A 19,483-nucleotide genomic window follows, 5' to 3' on the forward strand; every position below is an offset into this window, starting at 1 on the left:
CGGACAGTTCATATAATGTATTTACTTTGAAAGGTAGGAGTTATAGTTTAACTTCCTGATTGATGCTCCTCGGATATAAGTGCAAGCAATGGCAGAAGAAGGCAGGGATTTCAGAAGAAGCAGCGCATCCCCCAGGATGTCTATGAAATGGATTTCAGTGCTTCTGGGGCTACAGCTGAGCTGTTACTTTAGCTCTGGGAGTTGCGGGAAGGTGCTGGTGTGGCCCACGGAATACAGCCACTGGATCAATGTAAAGACAATCCTGGATGAACTTGTCCAGAGGGGTCATGAAGTGACTGTTCTGACATCGTCAGCTTCCATTCTTGTTGATCCGAACAAATTATCTGCTATTAAATTTGAGATTTATTCTGCACATTTATCTAGAGGTGATTTTGAGGCTTTCTTCATAAAACTGCTCAACATTTTGATATATGATATGCCAAAAGATTCATTTTGGACATATTTTTCATTAATGCAAGAATTTTTTTGGGAATTTTATGAATGTGCTCAGAAGCTCTGTAAAGATGTAGTTTTGAACAAGAAACTCATGACAAAACTACAAGAATCAAAATTTGATCTCGTCCTTGCAGATACTATCATACCCTGCGGTGAGCTGCTGGCTGAGCTCCTTAAAATACCTTTAGTGTACAGTCTCCGTTTCTCTCCAGGCTACGCATTTGAGAAACACAGTGGAGGACTTCCTCTCCCTCCATCCTACGTACCTGTTATTCTGTCAGAATTAACTGATCAAATGACATTCATGGAGAGAGTAAAAAATATGCTGTATGTGCTTTATTTTGACTTTTGGTTCCAAACAATAAATGAGAAGAGTTGGGATCAGTTTTACAGCGAAGTACTAGGTAAGTCATGCTTTTCATTAGTAACATGAAGTCCTAATTCTCCTAGTGCTGGGGAGGAGAGTTTGTAGAAGTACTAAGAGGGAGGAAATTTGTCTTTTAGAAGTAAAATGATGACATGAAAGTATAAAATGATCTCTCAATCTCACAAACACATGCAAAGACTTATATGACAGGGCCAGTTAGAATCCCACTGTCCATTATGGGTACATCACACTCTAGGGAGTCAATAACTGACATTAGAGCACTGAGGAATTCTTGAACCAATGACATATCCATTCCATGTGTTTGATTGTAATAGCTTTAAAAAGGGGTTTCTTTGGGTTGCTTTTTAATTTTTTCTCGGTATTTTATCCTTCCTTGTTGTTTATCAAATACAAATCAAAGTGAAAATATTACTTATGCTTCGTTACTTTTTAGAAGAATTTTAAGTCACAGCATTTTGAATCACGATTTCCTATATAACCCTCACCCCCCCACAGGCATAAGTTTCTCCATTATCAACATCCCCCATCAAAGTGGTACATTTGTTGCAAGTCATGAACCTACACTGACACATTATTATCATCCAAAGTTCATAGTTTACGTAAGAGTTTACTCTCAGCTTGGTACATTTTATGAGTTTTAAAAATTTATAATGATATGCATCTACCACTATTAGAGTAGTTTCGCTGCTTTAAATTCTTCTCTACTATACTTATTTTCTATATATCCATTTTATTCCACTTTTTCCATGTTAAAAAAAACGGCATTAGAAATTTCACTATCTTGATGAAAGCAGACATGTCAACTGAGGAGTCATATATTTCTAGTACAACTGTCTATAGTGTTGAGGATATTATTCCCACTTGTTTCTTCAGTTTCCTTAGTTAAGAATTAAAGTGTTGGGATGCCTGGTGGCTCAGCGGTTAAGCGTCTGCCTTTGGCTCAGGGTGTGATCCTGGGGTCCCGGGACAGAGTCCCACATCAGGCTCCCTGCATGGAGCCTGCTTCACCCTAAGCCTGTGTCTCTGCCTCGCTCTCTGTCTCTCATGAATAAATAAAATCTTTTTTTAAAAAAGAACTAAAGTGTTTACATATTACCTGAAAGAAATTTTAGGATCAAGGGAATAACTTGCTGAGTTGTAGAAATTAGACTGAGTATTCTAGGGAAAAGTGTTTCCATTGGTTAATTGACAGGGGAGCTCAAATAATTGTTTACATTTGCATCTGTCACTTTCGCAGCATTTCAGAATAAACAAATGCATGTTTAATTTGACAGTGGCTTAGGTTTAATAATGTTTTATGACTGTGAATACCTCCTTCATAATTCCTTCACCCCAGCCAATTAGAAGGCTATGAGATACAATGGCTATGTTAGACTCAGGAATCTATAGTATGAAGTTTCTAATGATTACATATTGTTTCACCAGGGCTTATAAATCCTGGGTTTTTTTTATTTTTTAAAGATATTTATTTATTTATTTATTTATTTATTTATTTATGAGAGACACAGACAGAGAGAGAGAGGCAGAGACACAGGCAGAGGGAGAAGCAGGCTGCCCTAAAGACGTAATGCGCCACCATTAAGAGTGCACGTTCTATTTCCGTACTTGTGGAAAATATTCCAGCTGTGACTTGCAAATATTATTTATTACATAAATATTGTTAAGCTCCAAATATTAACTAATTACAATGGTCGGTACAAGCCATACCCCCCAAAACTCACAGTTTTCTTGGAAAATCTCGGATCAAGGGAATAACTTGCTAAATTGTAGAAATTACACTGAGTACACGCGGGAAAGGTGTTTCCATTGGTTAATTGATGGGGGGGCTCAATAGTATACATTTGCATCTGTTGCTTTTGCAGAATTCAAGAATAAATAAATGCATGGTTTATTTTCATAGTGGCTTAGGTTAACAAATTGGTTGTGAACGTACTACTGTGATGTGAGAAATGAGTCTCTTACACTTTGTCTTTCATATATACATATGATCAACATATATATATGCAAATGTATATATTTGCATCAATACATGTTTGTATCATATATGTGTTCTGTTAGGAAACTACAAATACTTTTAAGCCTTTTTGCTAACTAGTCAAAACTCTTTTCAGAAGGTTCCATAGTATATTAATATTCCATTACTCTCATTTTTTCTACCTGTTGCTTGTTATGAGATTTTTTTGCTTCTTTATTTACTCTTAGTTTTCTACCACGTTTTAATTTTCATTCCAGGATAGTTAACAGAGTGTTATATTACTTTCAGGTGTACAATATAGTGATTCAACACTTCCATACATCACTCAGTGCTCATCATGAGTTCACTTCTTAATCCCCATCACCTATGTTACCCATCCCCCACATTCCCCTCCCCTCTGATAACCATCAGTTTTTTTCCCTACAGTTAAAATCTATTTCTTGGTTTCTCTCTCTCTTTTTGTATTTTGCTTGTTTGGTTGGTTCATTAAATTTGACATATGGGCAGCCCGGGTGGCTCAGCAGTTTAGCGCTGCCTTCAGCCAGGGTGTGATCCTGGAGACCCAGGATCGAGTCCCACCTCAGGCTCCCTGCATGGAGCCTGCTTCTCCCTCTGCCTGTGTCTCTGCCTCGCTCGCTCTCTCTGTGTCTCTTATGAATAAGTTAATAAAATCTTTAAAAAAAAATGCCTATGCATGTCTCCTGCCCATTTTTTAAATGTGTTATTTGTTCCCTGGGTGTCGTTGTTGAGTTTGATAAGCTCCTTATAGATGTTGGATACCATCTCTTTACTGAAAATGTCATTTGCAAATACCTTCTCCCATTCTGTAGGTTGCCTGTCAGGTTTGCTGATTATTTCCTTGGCTGTACAGAAGATTTTTATCTTGATGAAGTGCCAATAGTTCATTTTTGTTTTTGTTTCCTTACTACCATCAATATATCTAGTAAGAAATTGCTCTTGCTGAGGCCAAAGAGGTCACTGCGTGTTTTCTTCTCCTGGATTTTGATGGTTTTCCTGTCTCACGCTTAGGTCTTTCATTCCACCTTGAATTTATTTTTGTGTATACTATAAGAAAGTGGTCAAGTCACCCCGGGTGGCTCAGCGGTTAAGCGCCTCCTTCAGCCCAGGGCATGATCCTAGAGACCCTCCCACCTTGGACTCCCTGCATGGAGCCTGCTTCTCCCTCTGCCTGTGTCTCTGCCTCTCTCTCTCTCTCTCTATGTCTCTCATGAATAAAAAAATAAAATAAAACAAAATAAAATAAAATAAAATAAATAAAATAAAATATAATAAAATAAAATAAAAGACTAAAAATAAAAATACAATAAAAAAGGGATCCCTGGGTGGCGCAGCAGTTTGGTGCCTGCCTTCGGCCCAGGGCACGATCCTGGAGACCCGGGATTGAGTCCCACGTCGGGCTTCCAGTGCATGGAGCCTGCTTCTCCCTCTGCCTATGTCTCTGCCTCTCTCTCTCTGTGTGACTATCATAAATAAATAAAAATTTTTTTAAAAGAATAAAAAAAATAAAAGAAGACTAAAAAAAAATGTGGTCCAGTTTCATTCTTTTCCATGTTGCTGTCCAATATTCCCGACACCAAGAAACTGTCATTTTCCCATTGGATATTCTTTCCTGCTTTGTCAAAGATTAATTGCCCATATAATTGTGGGTTCATTTCTGGGTTTTCTATGCTCTTCCATTGATCTATGTGTCTATTTTTGTGTCACGACCATACTGTTTTGATCATTATAACTTTGTAGCATAACTTGAACTCTTGTATTGTGATACGTCCAGTTTGGTTGTTTTTCTTTTTCAAGATAGCTCTGGTCATTTGAAATCTTTTGTCGTTCCAACAAATCTTAAGATCGTTTGCTCCAGTTCTGTGAAAAATGCTGTTGGTATTTTGATAGGGATCACACTAAATCTAAAGTTTGCCTTGGGTATTATAGACAGTTCAATACTATTCTTCCAAGTTTTGTGCATGGAATGCCTTTTATCCTCAATTTCTTTCATCAGTATTTTATAGTTTTCAGAGTACAGGTCTTTCACCTCTTTGGTAAAGTTTTATTATTTTCGGTGCAATGGCAAACAGGATAGTTTTCTTAATGTCTCTCTTCTGCTGCATTATTAGTACATAGAAATATAACAGATTTCTGTACACTGATTTGTATCCTGTGACTTTACTGAATTAGTTTATCAGTTCTAGGACTTTTCTGCTTAAGTCCTCAGGGTTTTCTATACAGAGTATCATGTCAACTGCAAATAGTGACAGTTTTATTTCTTCCTGACCAATTTGGATGGTTTTATTTCTTTTCATTGTCTCATTGCTGTAGCCAGGACTTCTAGTCCTATGTTGAATAAAAGTGGTAAGGGTGGACATCCTTGTCTTCTGCCTGACCTTAGAGGAGAAGCTCTCAGTTGTTTCCCTTTGAGTATGATGTTCACTGTGGGTTTTCCATTTTAGCCTTTATTTTGTTGAGGTATGTTCCCTCGAAACCAATGTTGCTGAGGGGTTTTATCTTCAATGGCTGTTCTACTTTGTCAAATGCCTTTTCTGCATATGTGGAAATGATCATATACTTTTTATCCTTTCTCTTATTTTTTTTTAGCTTTCTAAAGATTGATTGATTGATTGATGATAGACACAGAAAGAGAGAGAGAGGCAGAGACACAGGCAGAGGGAGAAGCAGGCTCCATGCCAGGAGTCCGAGGCAGGAATCGATCTCGGGACTCCAGGATCACGCCCTGAGCCAAAGGGAGGCGCCATACTGCTGAGCCACCCAGGGATACCCATCCTTTCTCTTATTGATGTGATCTGTTTGTTTTTTTGCCTTCAGGAAGACCCACTACACTATATGAGTTAATGAGGAAAGCTGATATATGGCTCATTCGAACCTACTGGGATTTTGAATATCCTCACCCACTCTTACCACATTTTGACTTTGTTGGAGGCCTCCACTGCAAACCCGCCAAATCCCTGCCTACGGTACCTGATTCTTGTTTCTTTTGCTTTGTTTCCTCTAGGCCATTTTTGTAGCTTAAAAAGATCATTTCTCAACAATGGTGTGTGCCCCAACAATATCTGCAGGCAAATCTAATGTTTCCTTGCTGTCATTCCAACTTTACACAATTCCTCATTTGAGATTCCAAGGTTTGACGACTTAGAGCATTAACAGGTTTAATTAATATATGAGAACATATGTTTTCCGCCACACACCAAGGCCAGACAAAATCTCAGTAAACCTGAGCACAGAGAAAGCTACACTGTGTATATAATGAGGACCATGAATTCTGCATATTTAATAAAGACCAAATAACTTCTACCACTTATATCTGAAAAAATCCATAGTATAATATTGCAAAAGTACACTCTTAGCATATAAGGTGAAAATCTTCATGAAAAAAGCAATGATGTAATAAGTTTTAGGTTGATATTGAACCTTCAAGACATAATTGAAAAATAAGCATCTCTTACTGAATTACTTGATGGTCTCTTCATCATGCTGGATGTCTACTAGAGGAATGAGCCACTGTGATTACATCTACCCTTGCCCAGATTCCACAAAAGGTTAGATAAATAACCTTAATCATATATAACTACCTAATGAGTCTGTTAAACTCTGCAAAGGGTCTGATTACCCTAAAACTAAGATCTTATTCAATGGTTAACATAATATCGATTTTGATTGCAAAATATTTAGGTGTATATGGTAACTCTCTCAAGGTCTAAATCCTGATGTAAAACTAGCAAAAGTTCTATTCAGTCTAACACAAGTGTCCATCAACAGATAAATCCATAAACAAAATGTATTTACACACAACGGAATATTTGGCCTAAAATAGAAGAAAATTCTAACACCTACTACAAAGTGGCAAAGCTTTGGGATATTATGCAAAGTGAAAGTGGGCGATCATTAAGAGACAAATACTGTATGATTCCCTGATATAAGGTATCCAGATCACTCAAATTCACAGAAATACAAAGTATAATGATGGTTGATAAAGATGGTCAAGGAGGGGGGATCAGTGGGTGGCTCAGCGATTTAGCGCCTGCCTTTGGCCGAGAACATGATCCTGGGGACCCGGGATCGAGTCCCAAATCGGACTCCCTGCATGGAGCCTGCTTCTCCCTCTGCCTGTGTCTCTGCCTCTCTATCTCTGTTTCTCATGAATAAAAAGATAAAATCTTTTTAAAAAATAAAAAAAAATAAAGATGGTCTATGAGAAATCGGTAATTGTTATATAATGGGTACTGAGATCCAGTTTAACAAGGTGAAAAAGTTCTGGTGATTAGTTGACCAACAGTATAAAATATACACACTATTGAACTGCATACTCAGATATAGTTAAAATGATAATTTTTATGTGTAGTTTATCACAATAAGAATCAATATAGGCATTACTCTAATAATTCTTGATGATATTTGATATCTATCTTTAATTGAAGAAAAATTTTTAAAGATTTATCTATTTATTTATTTATTTATTTATGAGAGAGAGAGAGAGAGAGAGAGAGACTGCACATCGGGTGGGGGAAGGGAGCAGAAGGAGAGAGAGAACACCCAGGAAAGTCCCCTCTAGGCACAGAGCTAGACCCAGGGCTCAATCTCACAATCCCGAAATCATAACCTGAGCCCAAATCAAGAGTCAGATGCTGAAACGACTGAGCCTCCCACGCAACCTCATAGAAATTCATTCAGTGGTGTTTGCTATGCTGTTTCTCCTTTTTGATGGAGTTAACTTTTTCTTCACAGGAAATGGAAGAGTTTGTCCAGAGCTCTGGAGAAAACGGTATTGTGGTGTTTTCTCTAGGGTCAATGGTCAATAACATGACAGAGGAAAGAGCCAATGTGATCGCATCAGCCCTTGCCCAGATTCCACAAAAGGTTAGATAGAGTATCTTAATTGTATACAACTACTTAATGAGGCTGTTAAACTCTGTAAAGGGCCGGATTACCCTTTCCTTCATGACATGAACATCATTATGATAGCTCCAATTTACCTCAAACATGAGGAAAATATAAATGGCAGATGCTAAGTACTACAGAAGCTGTTTTGACAATAACTTTGGCATTAACATTGAGATTGGAAAGAAATATATTTAGGACGTGCAGAGTAAAGCTTGGTATTGTAATGTGTCCTGGGCAGGTATAGCAATCACCAAATTCTGTCTGTCATTCTTTCCTTTTCCTTACAAGATCTGCATTCCTTTCAAGATTTCCAAGGGCACTGCCTACCTCATAGCTGTTCTCAGAAAGGAGTTAAATTTCAACAGTTATGTTAAAGAGGAACTGATAAAAGTCTGAAAAGCACCCTGCAGTTTACCCTTATCAGATAATCCAGGTTTCTCTTCCTTCCCCTAAATTTTGAGATAAGCCTCCTCAGTGTGCTGTTCAGAAAAACAATCACCAAACTATGTCTAGGCTTTCCTCCAGCCAAGATGACTTAGAGAAAGAGAAAAATTGACATGACTGATGGAATGGGCCCTATTACGAGTGAAAGAGTAAGATCAATGAAAAGGGAGAAGATGGGTCCACTCCTCAAGGTGACCAAGTGCTTATTAATATCTGGTTCCAAAGGACTCTAACTTATCAGAATAATAACTGCTCCCGATTAAGGAAGGAAAAAGAAACATATTAAGGAGTCAACCGGAAAGAAAGCCTAGCATGGGAAAGTTTCATATGCCTCTTTCTACATAAACTACAGTAGTAAATTCTTTTCCAATACATAGAATGCACCTGGCATATTTGGGTATTTGTGAACTACTTTTCGGTCACTGTAATAGTTTCTCCTTATGCTAATTTTTGCTTACCATCGCAAGTTACTTTAACATGCATATAGCAAATATATACTACCCAGTGTAAACTATAATCCAGTTATGAGGATTGCTGGGAAATTCTAAAATCAGAATCTATTTAGTACTGGCAATGGAAATTGCTTGGGCATAGATTTCATATCAATCAATGCTGTCAGTGCTTTGTAGTGCATCACTGAAATGTCAACAACCAGTTCAATAAAACTTAGCACCACTACACTTTTGGAGTTTTTTTGACACGTATACTGTTATTTCTGAAGTGCCAACAGGCTTTTCTTCCCACATGTAAAGAACTGCCAAACCAAGAAATACTAATAATATTCTGCATTCATGTAAAAAAATTACCTTTTTCTTGGAAGTACTGCCTAATCATTAGTAATGTGGAAGAAGTTAAACGTACTAAGGAGAAATTATTGATATTAATGAATTACTAATAAGCATAATTACCTGTTTCTCACAAGCAGCAGATTGCACATTTAGCTTTTTTGTGTATCAAAACATGTAAAACTCAAATAAAAGAACTTATGGAACAAGTGGCTATGAACATGTGGATATAAGGGAACGTCCTTCTGTATCACTTAAAAAGATGTAAATAGGTTGGTATTACATTGGAAGATGAAAGCAATGATAACAGACAAAGGTGTGGATCTTAGTAATTACCTACTCGTTTGCACTAGAATTATAGTAACTGCCTAAAAATTTCTTAAATGCTTCTTTTGTCCTTGATAATCTCATCTGTTTAATACTCATGCGTGAAATATTATGATTACATTCATACTTGCTTGAATATAAAAATAAGTAACAAAATGGGGGTATTCTTACTATACTAGGGTTTTAGTAGTCTCATTTTTAATATCTTTTGCCTTGTTATTTATCAGTCAATGAAAGGAGTCTAACTAGATCATCTCTTAATTTCTTTAAAATGTTCACAAGCTATAACTTCAAAGTTCAACTCATGAGATAAGGTATTTTTCTTTCTAAGGTTCTATGGAGATTTGATGGCAAGAAACCAGACACCTTAGGGCCAAATACTCGGCTGTATAAGTGGCTTCCCCAGAATGACCTTCTTGGTAAGAATCTGGAAAATATTGAACTGAAAGGAACTCTAAACAAAATGATAACAGTTCACCAAAAAGCAATCTGACTGAGCATTTACTACTCAAAAACTCAAAACTAAAACTTAACTTTCTTACATATATTTTGCAGACCTAGAGGGAAAAAGATAAGCTACAACAGTTGGCATGTTGTTATACACAGTCCCATTCCTTAGGGCCAGAATCAAAGTACCTGTATTTCAGCTGTAATTACTGCTCCCACATAATTTGTTACTAACTACCTAGAACATCGCTCTGTCTCCGAATTTTCCCACCTTATTCCTATCCTTTCTCCTTCTGCATGGGGATTCAGTGCCAATGAAAAATAATAGCCTTTCTTTTATTACCAGTGACCCTACATTTTCTCTAGAAAAATACCATAATCTTTTCCATGAAGTCACAACACATTTCATGATAAAGTGCTATCTTTCCTTCCCCTGATTTGAGCCACCACCATCACACTTCCTGCTGCCTTGACACCCTACATGTGAAACTCAGTGACTTTACTGTGCCTTTAAGAGAATATATTCTAACATGCCACCTCCCTTTCTTTATTTTGCACCCTTTCCCTTTTTTTGGTGATAACCAGAATGTTATCGTTCAATTTGTCTGTCCAGCAATCTTGTATTCATTTTTCAAGTTACAAGCACCACACCAATCTTCATTTACCTCTCCAGCACATTTATGTGCTTCTTGCGCTGAGAGCCAAAAGACATTTGAATGCTGTTTCATGTTTATATAATAACATATGTCTTATGTTGCCCAATTCTCATTTGATTTCTAAGACTTACAGTTAATAATGTGCTGAGATTCATCCAATCCTAGGTCATCCGAAAACCAAAGCCTTTATAACCCATGGTGGAACCAACGGCATCTATGAGGCGATCTACCACGGGATCCCCATGGTGGGCATTCCCTTGTTTGCCGATCAAGCTGATAACATTGTTCACATGAAAGCTAAGGGAGCAGCTATCAGACTGGACTTCAGCACAATGTCTAGTGCAGACTTGCTCGATGCATTGAGGACGGTCATTAATGACCCTTCGTGAGTATTACTTTTTTTTTAATAGATGGAATTTATCGATAGATTCTTCAGTCAACGGTGGCTGCGAGTTTCCTCCCATTCTTAAGAGGCTAATTTGGAAAGAAGCCAAGTGATAGAACGGATCTTAAATCTACTTTTATTTTCAACCAGACATTTATTTCACAGTTGCATTTAAATCCCTTTCACTTAATGGGCAACCAATTACTGCAACATTTTTCTACATACACAAATGCAAACTATTATATAGTAACTGTAAGAACATTTCAAAGTTCCTATGATAGAAACCATAGAATGAAAGAATGAAGAACTTGAAGTCATGTAAAGTGACTCAATTCAGCACCAAAATTTCCAAAGCTATAAATCTTTTTGCTTAAACGTTGATTTTGGTTCTCATTGTTAATATATTTTATAATATGTAATTTGTGTACCATAAAACTAAAAGTATAAAACTCAAATACGTGTAGTGTATTATGGAATTATGAAATCATCACCATAATCTAAGTTTGGGACATTTTCATTAGCCCAGAAGAAATCACATACGACTGACTTAGGAGTTTTTGCCCATTACTCTTGCCTCAAGTAAACATCAATTTACTTCTGTCTCTACAAATTGCTGTGTTCTGGGTGTTTCATACAAGTGGGATCATACTACTTATGGGCTTTTGCATGTGGCTTCTTTCATTTGGCATGTTTTTGAGTTTCATTCGTGTGGTAGTTTTTTATTGCTGAATGATAAATATCCTATGGTATGGATATGCTACAATCTATCCATGTATCAGTTCGTGAACATTTGGGTTATTTCCACAAATTTGGTATTATAAATATTGCTACACATTTATTATGTGAACAAAATTATTCACTTCTTTTGGGTAGACATCTAGGAGTAGAATTTTGGGTAGACTTCTAGGCCACAGATTATCTCTATGAGGAGCTGCCAAATTGATGTCCAAATAAGTTGCACTATTTTACATTTCCACCAGCTAAGTATGGGAGATTCAAGTTCTCCACATCATTTTCAACACTTGCTATCATCTTTTTATTACAGCCATCCTAGTTGGTCTCTCCCTGTGGTCTTCATTTTCATTTCTCTTCCAGCCCAAAGTTACTAAACATCTTTTCATGTACTTATTGTCATTCACATATCAGAAATACTGAAAAATGTATTATGGGGAGAAAATGGTAGAGTTACTACATAATAAAAATACCTTAAACAAGAGAGAAAGGTAAAGAAATATAAGGCAGGTTGGCCAAATAGAAAAGAAAACAGACTAAGACAGTAGATGAAAATATCAATATGCCAAGACATTAAATCTAAACAGACTAAATAATTTAAAGACAAGATTGTCAGAACACATTTTTTTAAACTATATGCCAGTTATAAGACATGTTCAAATAGAAATGCACAAAAAGATAGTAAGTACGAAGTACGCAGAAAGATGTTGGACCCATGCTAATATCAGACACACTAGTCCAGAATCACCAACAAAAATAAAGAGAAGTATTTCATAATGATGAATAGATTGATCTTTCAAAACAGTACAAATTACCAATTAGTGACGCCTACTACAAAAAAACATCAAAATGCAGTAGAAGTGGGCCAAAGAACAAACATTCAAATTACAGTCATAATATTGAATTTTTAAACATCTTTCTCAGAAACATAGAAAAATAAGATCAAAACAAGGGAAAAAAGATAGCAAGATAATGGAAGGGAGAAAACCTAAGTCTCTTGAAGGACACAATTTAAAAATGCAACCCATATGACATATATATGCATATATATATATATAATATATATATATATAACAACAGAGAATACCCATTTTTCAAGAATGGAATAGATACTGGAATTAACCGTATGTGGGCCATAAACCAAAAGGAATTTTGAAAAATATAAATCATCAAGAGCACACTGTTCAGCTCTACTGGGATTCACTTAGAATCATCAAAAAGAAAGACAACTGAAACCTCTCTACATTTTGGAAATTCAGCAATATACTTCTACATAATTCAGCCAATAAAGAAATCCTACTCATAAATACACCTCTTCTCCGCAATTCCACTTCTACATATATACAAACACATGTACAAACATGTAAATCAAAAGATACAAGATTTTTATGGCAGCATTGGTAGTAATGGCCAAACGGTTAGTAACACAACTGGCTATTGACCGTTAAATGATGAAATAACCTGCGGTATTGCCAAACAATGGAATACCATACAGTGCGAGAAGTAACCAACAACTCTGACACAAAAGACAAAAGGAAATGAGTGCTCACTTCATATTCTAACACATAAATAATAAAAACTAATGTATGATGACTAAAAGGATCAGGGCAGACGGGGTGCTTCTGGGTAGCTTGTGACACCCCATACCAACATCTTAGTAGTAGGTACATTATTACATCCACTTCACAATAATATTCTAGCTGATTTTGAATGTATGGGTATTCCGTGAAGACTGTTCCTCTCAGGGAATTCTTTGGTTTGGCAAATTAACTTCCTTTCAATGTCGGCATCTTTACGTTTTTCCCTTAGGTACAAAGAGAATGCTATGAAGTTATCAGGAATTCACCACGATCAGCCTATAAAGCCCCTGGACCGGGCAGTCTTCTGGATCGAGTATGTCATGCGCCACCAAGGAGCCAAGCACCTGCGGCCAGCCTCCCATGACCTCACCTGGTTCCAGTACCACTCCTTGGATGTGATTGGGTTTCTGCTGGCCTGTGTGGCAACTGCTATATTTGTCACCACACAATGTTGTCTGTTTTGTTGTCGGAAGGTCGCAAAAACTGGGAAGAAGATAAAAAAGGAGTAGTCGTATCTGAGGCCTCCAGCTGGTCTGCCTCCTAGACGGGCTCCTCCGGTTTCTGCCAGCAAGGAGTTATGATGCAAAGTTCCCTCCCCTGTGAAGAAACGACTCCTCACAACTTCGGTTCTGAGATCAACATCTGCTCTCAAGGGATTTATTGCCTGTTTAAGAGTCAGAAATATGTCATGCCAAGAGAAAAACTGGCAAAATAAAATTAATTAAAATAAAACTCTATGGGAATTTACAGAAACTTATTATTCTAAATGAAAAGTTATCCCCCTCCAAAAATTACTGAGCTTACCTGTGTTTCCAACATTGGGCATGAATATCAGAACATTAAGTAGGCTAAACACAATGTCACTGTTACTGTGCAAATAAATACTCAGAATATTTCACTTCATTTTGGTGCAAAATTTGTCGTTTCTTCCTTTGCTAGAGAAACTACAGATAGTTAAAGTTGTATAAAATGACTTTTACATCCATTTTGTTTTGGGTGACCACTAATTCTCCTGGGCTTTTATGGTGTACCCAGCCTGAGCATCACTCCTTACCCTAGGGCATGGCAAGTTGATGGCCTTCAACCACCTTGTCAGTATCCTGTGCAATGTCGGTGAATTTAGAAATATAGCAGCTGTTTCCTATTATAAAACTGAGCTAGTGGGCACCTCAGTCCATTAAGCTACTCACTCAGGTTTGAGCAGAGGTCATGGTCTCAGAGTTGTGGGATCAAGCCCAGCACGCCTCTGGCAGGCCCCCGCAGCTTCCTCTTCCCTGGTCCCCTCCCGCCAGGATGGTGACGAGCCTGCAGATGGATGTCGGGGTGCTGGGGTCCCCTGGGGTCCTCAGCCTCTGCAGACTCTCCGAGTGCCGGGGACCCCGGGGCCTGGCCTCTCTCCAGGGAGCAGCCGGGCCGGCCCGTGGCCCTGGGAGCCTCCCCTGGCTCCTGGCCTGGAGCATTGATAGACGCTGAAGGGCAGCGGCTTCGCTCCACGAAGACGTTCTTTGGCTTTTCTTTCTGCTTCAAGTGGTAGACGAAGTCCTACAGAAGTAAGCTCACTTAGAATGGGAATTGTTTTAGTTCTCCGGGAAGTGATCCTTCTAGTGAATATTTTGAATTAATGCCAAAGCGAGAAAAGGGAAACCGCGTCAACATTCTGTAGCTTCTCTATAAACGCCTGATTGTTTTCCTTCAGGTTAGCTTCAGGGTCCACTGTGTGTTGTACACATGCAACATTTTCTAAACTTTCCACTAGGTTTGGCTTGCTTTGCAAGTTTCCAGTCCAAGTCCCGAGCTTCTGCCTCCCAGGGACCTGTTCTCCTAACACAATCTGTGGCTTTTAGTTTGGCTTCCCTGTATGCTCAGAACCCCACATGCAATTTGAACTGAAGTGCAATTGTCACCACTCTTGTCTCCTTCCCAATCTCAGGTGAAAAACTTTGACTATTTCACCAATATTGCCTGTTATTGCCCCACGATAGATAAATACGCTTTAGCAAATTAAGAAATTTCCTTCTGCTAAAAGAGGGGGAGAAAGAATCTGAGAACACTATTTTTATGAGTACAATGTAGTATGATGCTTCCGATAAGATTAAAACACGCTATTTAACCCTGCAATTCCACATCTAGGAATCAGCCATCTAGAAATGCACACATACACATTGATGTACAGCATATTCCCTTAAGTACCTAAATATTTACCAAAAAACACATTCGATGAGAGATGTAATGTATACAGTAATTACGGCGAAGATATGGTGACAGGCAGCATTTTTGCATGATCTCCATGTCAACATTGCTACATGAACAAGTTCCAGGAAAACTATACAAGCACGATACTCTCTTTTGGAAATAAAATAAAATATATGTAAATTTCTATAAACACAAAACAGACAGGATTTCATATTATGATAATTTAAATATTTACGTATGTCTTCATTTCTTGACATTTCACAACATGATTTTCATATGCTTATTATACGGAATAATAAATTTGTTAACAAAATAAACATATTGATGCAAGATGTCAAGTTCCAACACTTTGATATTGTGCTATCGGTTCAGTAGTGTCGTTCAGAATATTTAATTGACCAAAATCTGATAGACCATCTTCTATTACAAATTCGGGCCCTTCTTCCTTCTTTCCTGTTAAGAAATCTTTCCTCTAAAATAACTAGTGATAAATATATGAGAGTATTTATTAAAAGTTTCAATACATGTGAAGATCTAAGTTCAACAATTCTTAACTGTTTTACCGTGTTTTTCACGTCAGTATTTCATGAATTTTATAGTAGCTTAGTAACCTCTGTTGGCTGGCTTCAAAAGATTATATTCATGGTGATTTTGAAATATGACTACCAATACCATGACAATGCTCCCATCGTGTCTCCTCCCCTTGACCTTCGGCAGGCCTCGCAGTAGTCTCAACAAAAAGAATGCAGTGTAGTGATACAGCTTAACTTCCAAGGCTCTCATAAAAAAGGCAATACATTCTTTACCTCTCATTTCTCATTCACCTTTTTCCCTCCATCCCCCCTCCTCCTCTCTCAGTCCACTCACTTTAGAACCCTGTGCCAAACCCCAAGAACCCATATGAAGGCTAAGTGGTGGAGACATTACAATGTTGTGCCTTAGAAACTCTGTTGCTCCAGCTCCACAGCAATTTGACTATTCCCAAAGTATCACTAGAGGTGTGAATGAACATCCTCCAGTGATTACACCTCATCTACCCTATGCCTGTAACCATCTGAGAAACCCAAGAACCAACCCGAAGAACCACCTACTGGCTGAGGCCAGCTGACACCCAGAATTATGAGAGATAATAATTAAAAGATTATTGATGTTGTAGGCCACTATACGTGAAGGCAGTTTGTTATGCAGTGAAAGAACTCTGAAATGACATTTCTACACTTTCTAAAAATTATACATTAGTAACAAAATTACAATTAAGAAATAGACTAAAAACTGGGAACTTACAAATGTTACATTTTGAAAATAACTGGAACTTAGGAATGCACACAGCATACACCTGAAACGTTCCCCAAAGCACCGGGCCCTGGACAGTATGTGACCTCTTCTTAATACAGTCATTATTCTCAGGAGTAGGAAACAAAATGGCTTTCCTAACACAAAGACGGAGACCTAGACAAAATGCCAAGATGGAGAGATTCATCCCAAAAGAAAAAACAAGACGACATCACAGCCAGGGATCTAACAAACAGAGATATAAGGAATATGCCTGGGCAAGATTTAAAAAACAATAACAAAGAGATGAGCTGGCCTTGGGAAAAACTTAGAAGATACCAGAAAGTCCCTTACCACAGAGATAAAAGACCTAAAAACTAGTCAAGCTGAAGTGAAAAATGCTATAAACGAGATGCAAAACCCACTGCATGGGCTTGACCACAAGGATGGAAGAAGCAGAAAAAATGAATAAGTGATACAGAAGATAAAATAATGGAAAATAATGAAGCTGAAAAGAAGAGGGGAAGAAAAATATTGGGTCAGGAAGGTAGACTTAGGGAACTCAGTGACTCCATAAAGTGTAATAATGTGCATAATGTAGGAGTCCCAGAAAAAAGAGATAGAAAAAGAGGCAGAGGTTTATCTGAGCAAATTATAGCTGAAAACTCCCCTAATATGGGAAAAGATGCAGACACCCAAATCCAGGAGACACAGAGAACTCCCATCTAAATCAGCAAAAGCAGGGAAACACTAAGGCATATTGTAATACAATTTGCAAAACACAAAAATAGAAAGAATCTTGAAAGCACCAAGGGAAAAGAAATCCCTAACCTCTAACGAAGAGGAAACTGGTTAGCAACCGATTTCTCCACAGAAATTTAGCAGGTCAGAGGAGAGTGGCATGGTATATTCAATGTGCTGAATGAGAAAAATATGTAGCCAAGAATACTCTATCCAGTAAAGCCTCCATTCAGAATAGAAGAGAAATGAAAAGTTTCCAGGACAAAAAAACAAAACAAACAAACAAAAAACCTAGAGGAGTTCATGACCACTAAACCAGTCCCACAATAAATATTAAATGGGACTCTTTTCAGTGGGAAAAAAATTCTAAAACTGTCAAAGACTAGCAACAAACAGATAGAATCTCAGGAATCAGTGAAAAAAAAAACAAGCAAAAAAATAGCACTAAGTACATATCTATCAATAATTACTCTGAATGTAAATGAACTAAATTGTAAAAAAAAAAAAGACCCAACTGTAGACTGACTACAAGAGACTCATTTTAGGCTTAACATCACCTGAAGATTAAAGTGAGGGGTTGGAGGAACATTTAACATGCAAATGAATATTTCAAAAAATAAAAGCCAGAGTAGCAATACTTCCATCAGACAAACGAGATCTTAAAGACTGTAAAAAGAGATAAAGAAGGGCAGTATATATAATAAAGGAGACTACCCAACATGAAGATCTAACAATTGTATATATTTATGCCCCCAACTTGGGAGCACCCAAATATATAAAACAATTAATAACAACCATAAAGGAACTCAGTGATAACAAAGCAATAACAATAGGGGACTTTAACATCACATTCCGAGCAATGGACAGATCACCTAACACAGAACATCAACAAGGAAATAATGGCCTCGAATGACACACTGGCCGAGATGGACTTCACAAATATCCTCAGATCGTTTCACCCCAGCAGAGTACACATTCTTTGCAAGTGCACATGGGACCTTCCCAGAATAGATCACATACTGGGTGGGAGAGGAATGGGTAAATAAGTGATGGGTATGAAGAGAGCACTTGCTGTGATGGTCTCTGGGTGTTGTGTTTAAGAACTGAATCACTAAATCGTACACCTAAAAATAATATCACAATGTGTGTTAACTAGGATTTAAATAAAACTAGAAAAGAAAAGAAAAAGAATTATTGAATCCCTATATAGCACACCTGAAGCTAATTACATTAATATACGGAATTTAACATTTTTAATGGAATTTTACCATAAAAAGTAAAGTCTCTAGGAATTCTTGTAAGAACCTACACAAATAAAGAAATATTTATACTATTTGCTAATACATGGTAATAAAACAGTGAGAATGGGATTCAAAGAGCTGAAAACCAAGAAACAGACACTTAAAAAAAAAAGAGAGAGAAAGGGTGGGGGAGGGGGGAGGGGCAGAGAAAGGAAAAGAGAGAGAGAACCTTGAGCAGGCTCCATGCTAGCTTCAAGCCCGACACAGGGCTTGATCTCAAGAGTCTGAGATCATGACCTGAGCTGAAATCAGAAGGTGGATGCTTAAATATCTGAGCTACGCAGGTATCCCCCCCCCCCCCCCCCCCCCCAAGAAACACACTCATAACCATAGAGAACCAACTGATGGTTACCAGAGGGGAAGTGGCTGAGGAATAGGTTAAATGGGAGCTGTTAAATGGCCTCCTGATGTGATGAGCACCAGATGTTCTATGGAACTGTGGAATCACTAAATTCTATACCTGAAACTAATATTACACTGTATGTTACCTAACTGGAATTTCAATAAAAACTTAGAAAGGAAAAAAGATCAACAAGAACCTATAACATTTGAAATATGAGCCACTTTTTTGTCACCCACTCAACTCATTGCAACAGAAACTCCAATGCTAGTAGGTGCAGAAAATATGAACTATTGAGTAGACTCAAGATGAAAAAGAAAATCTGCATAGGTAAGTAGAAGACCTGTTTCATCTGATCCTAGGAATTCAGCTAGATAGCTATCAAATCATTCTGAACACCTGATAACTCATCTGGTGATCTAAGAAAATAGCTGCAACTCTACAAAAGTGACAACTTTCTGCAACGCCGAAGGTGCAGAGAGGTGAATCTGAGGTGATACATGAGAAGATAAACCCCAGGGGTAGGCAGCTTCTGGCAGCCAGCTGCTGAAAG

General features: G+C 37.7%; 1 protein-coding gene across 1 annotated transcript; it reads left to right on the forward strand.

The window, feature by feature from the left end:
- LOC119876945 (UDP-glucuronosyltransferase 2B31-like) lies at nt 1–13,694 on the forward strand. Its single transcript, XM_038556224.1, has 6 exons — nt 1–860; nt 5,655–5,803; nt 7,572–7,703; nt 9,615–9,702; nt 10,552–10,771; nt 13,313–13,694. The coding sequence occupies exons 1-6, from the start codon at nt 89–91 to the stop codon at nt 13,590–13,592; spliced, it is 1,641 nt and encodes a 546-aa protein (XP_038412152.1). The 5' UTR covers nt 1–88; the 3' UTR covers nt 13,593–13,694.
- The last annotated feature ends 5,789 nt before the right edge of the window (nt 13,695–19,483 follow it).

This window comes from Canis lupus, chromosome 13 (genome assembly GCF_011100685.1).
Source record: "Canis lupus familiaris isolate Mischka breed German Shepherd chromosome 13, alternate assembly UU_Cfam_GSD_1.0, whole genome shotgun sequence".
Taxonomy (NCBI): Eukaryota; Metazoa; Chordata; class Mammalia; order Carnivora; family Canidae; genus Canis; species Canis lupus.

Coding starts and splice junctions, on each gene's coding strand:
- LOC119876945 (XM_038556224.1), top strand. CDS start 89: ATGGCAGAAGAAGGCAGGGATTTCAGAAGAAGCAGCGCATCCCCCAGG. Junction 861..5,654: donor GTTTTACAGCGAAGTACTAG/GTAAGTCATGCT, acceptor TTTTGCCTTCAG/GAAGACCCACTACACTATAT. Junction 10,772..13,312: donor ACGGTCATTAATGACCCTTC/GTGAGTATTACT, acceptor TTTTTCCCTTAG/GTACAAAGAGAATGCTATGA.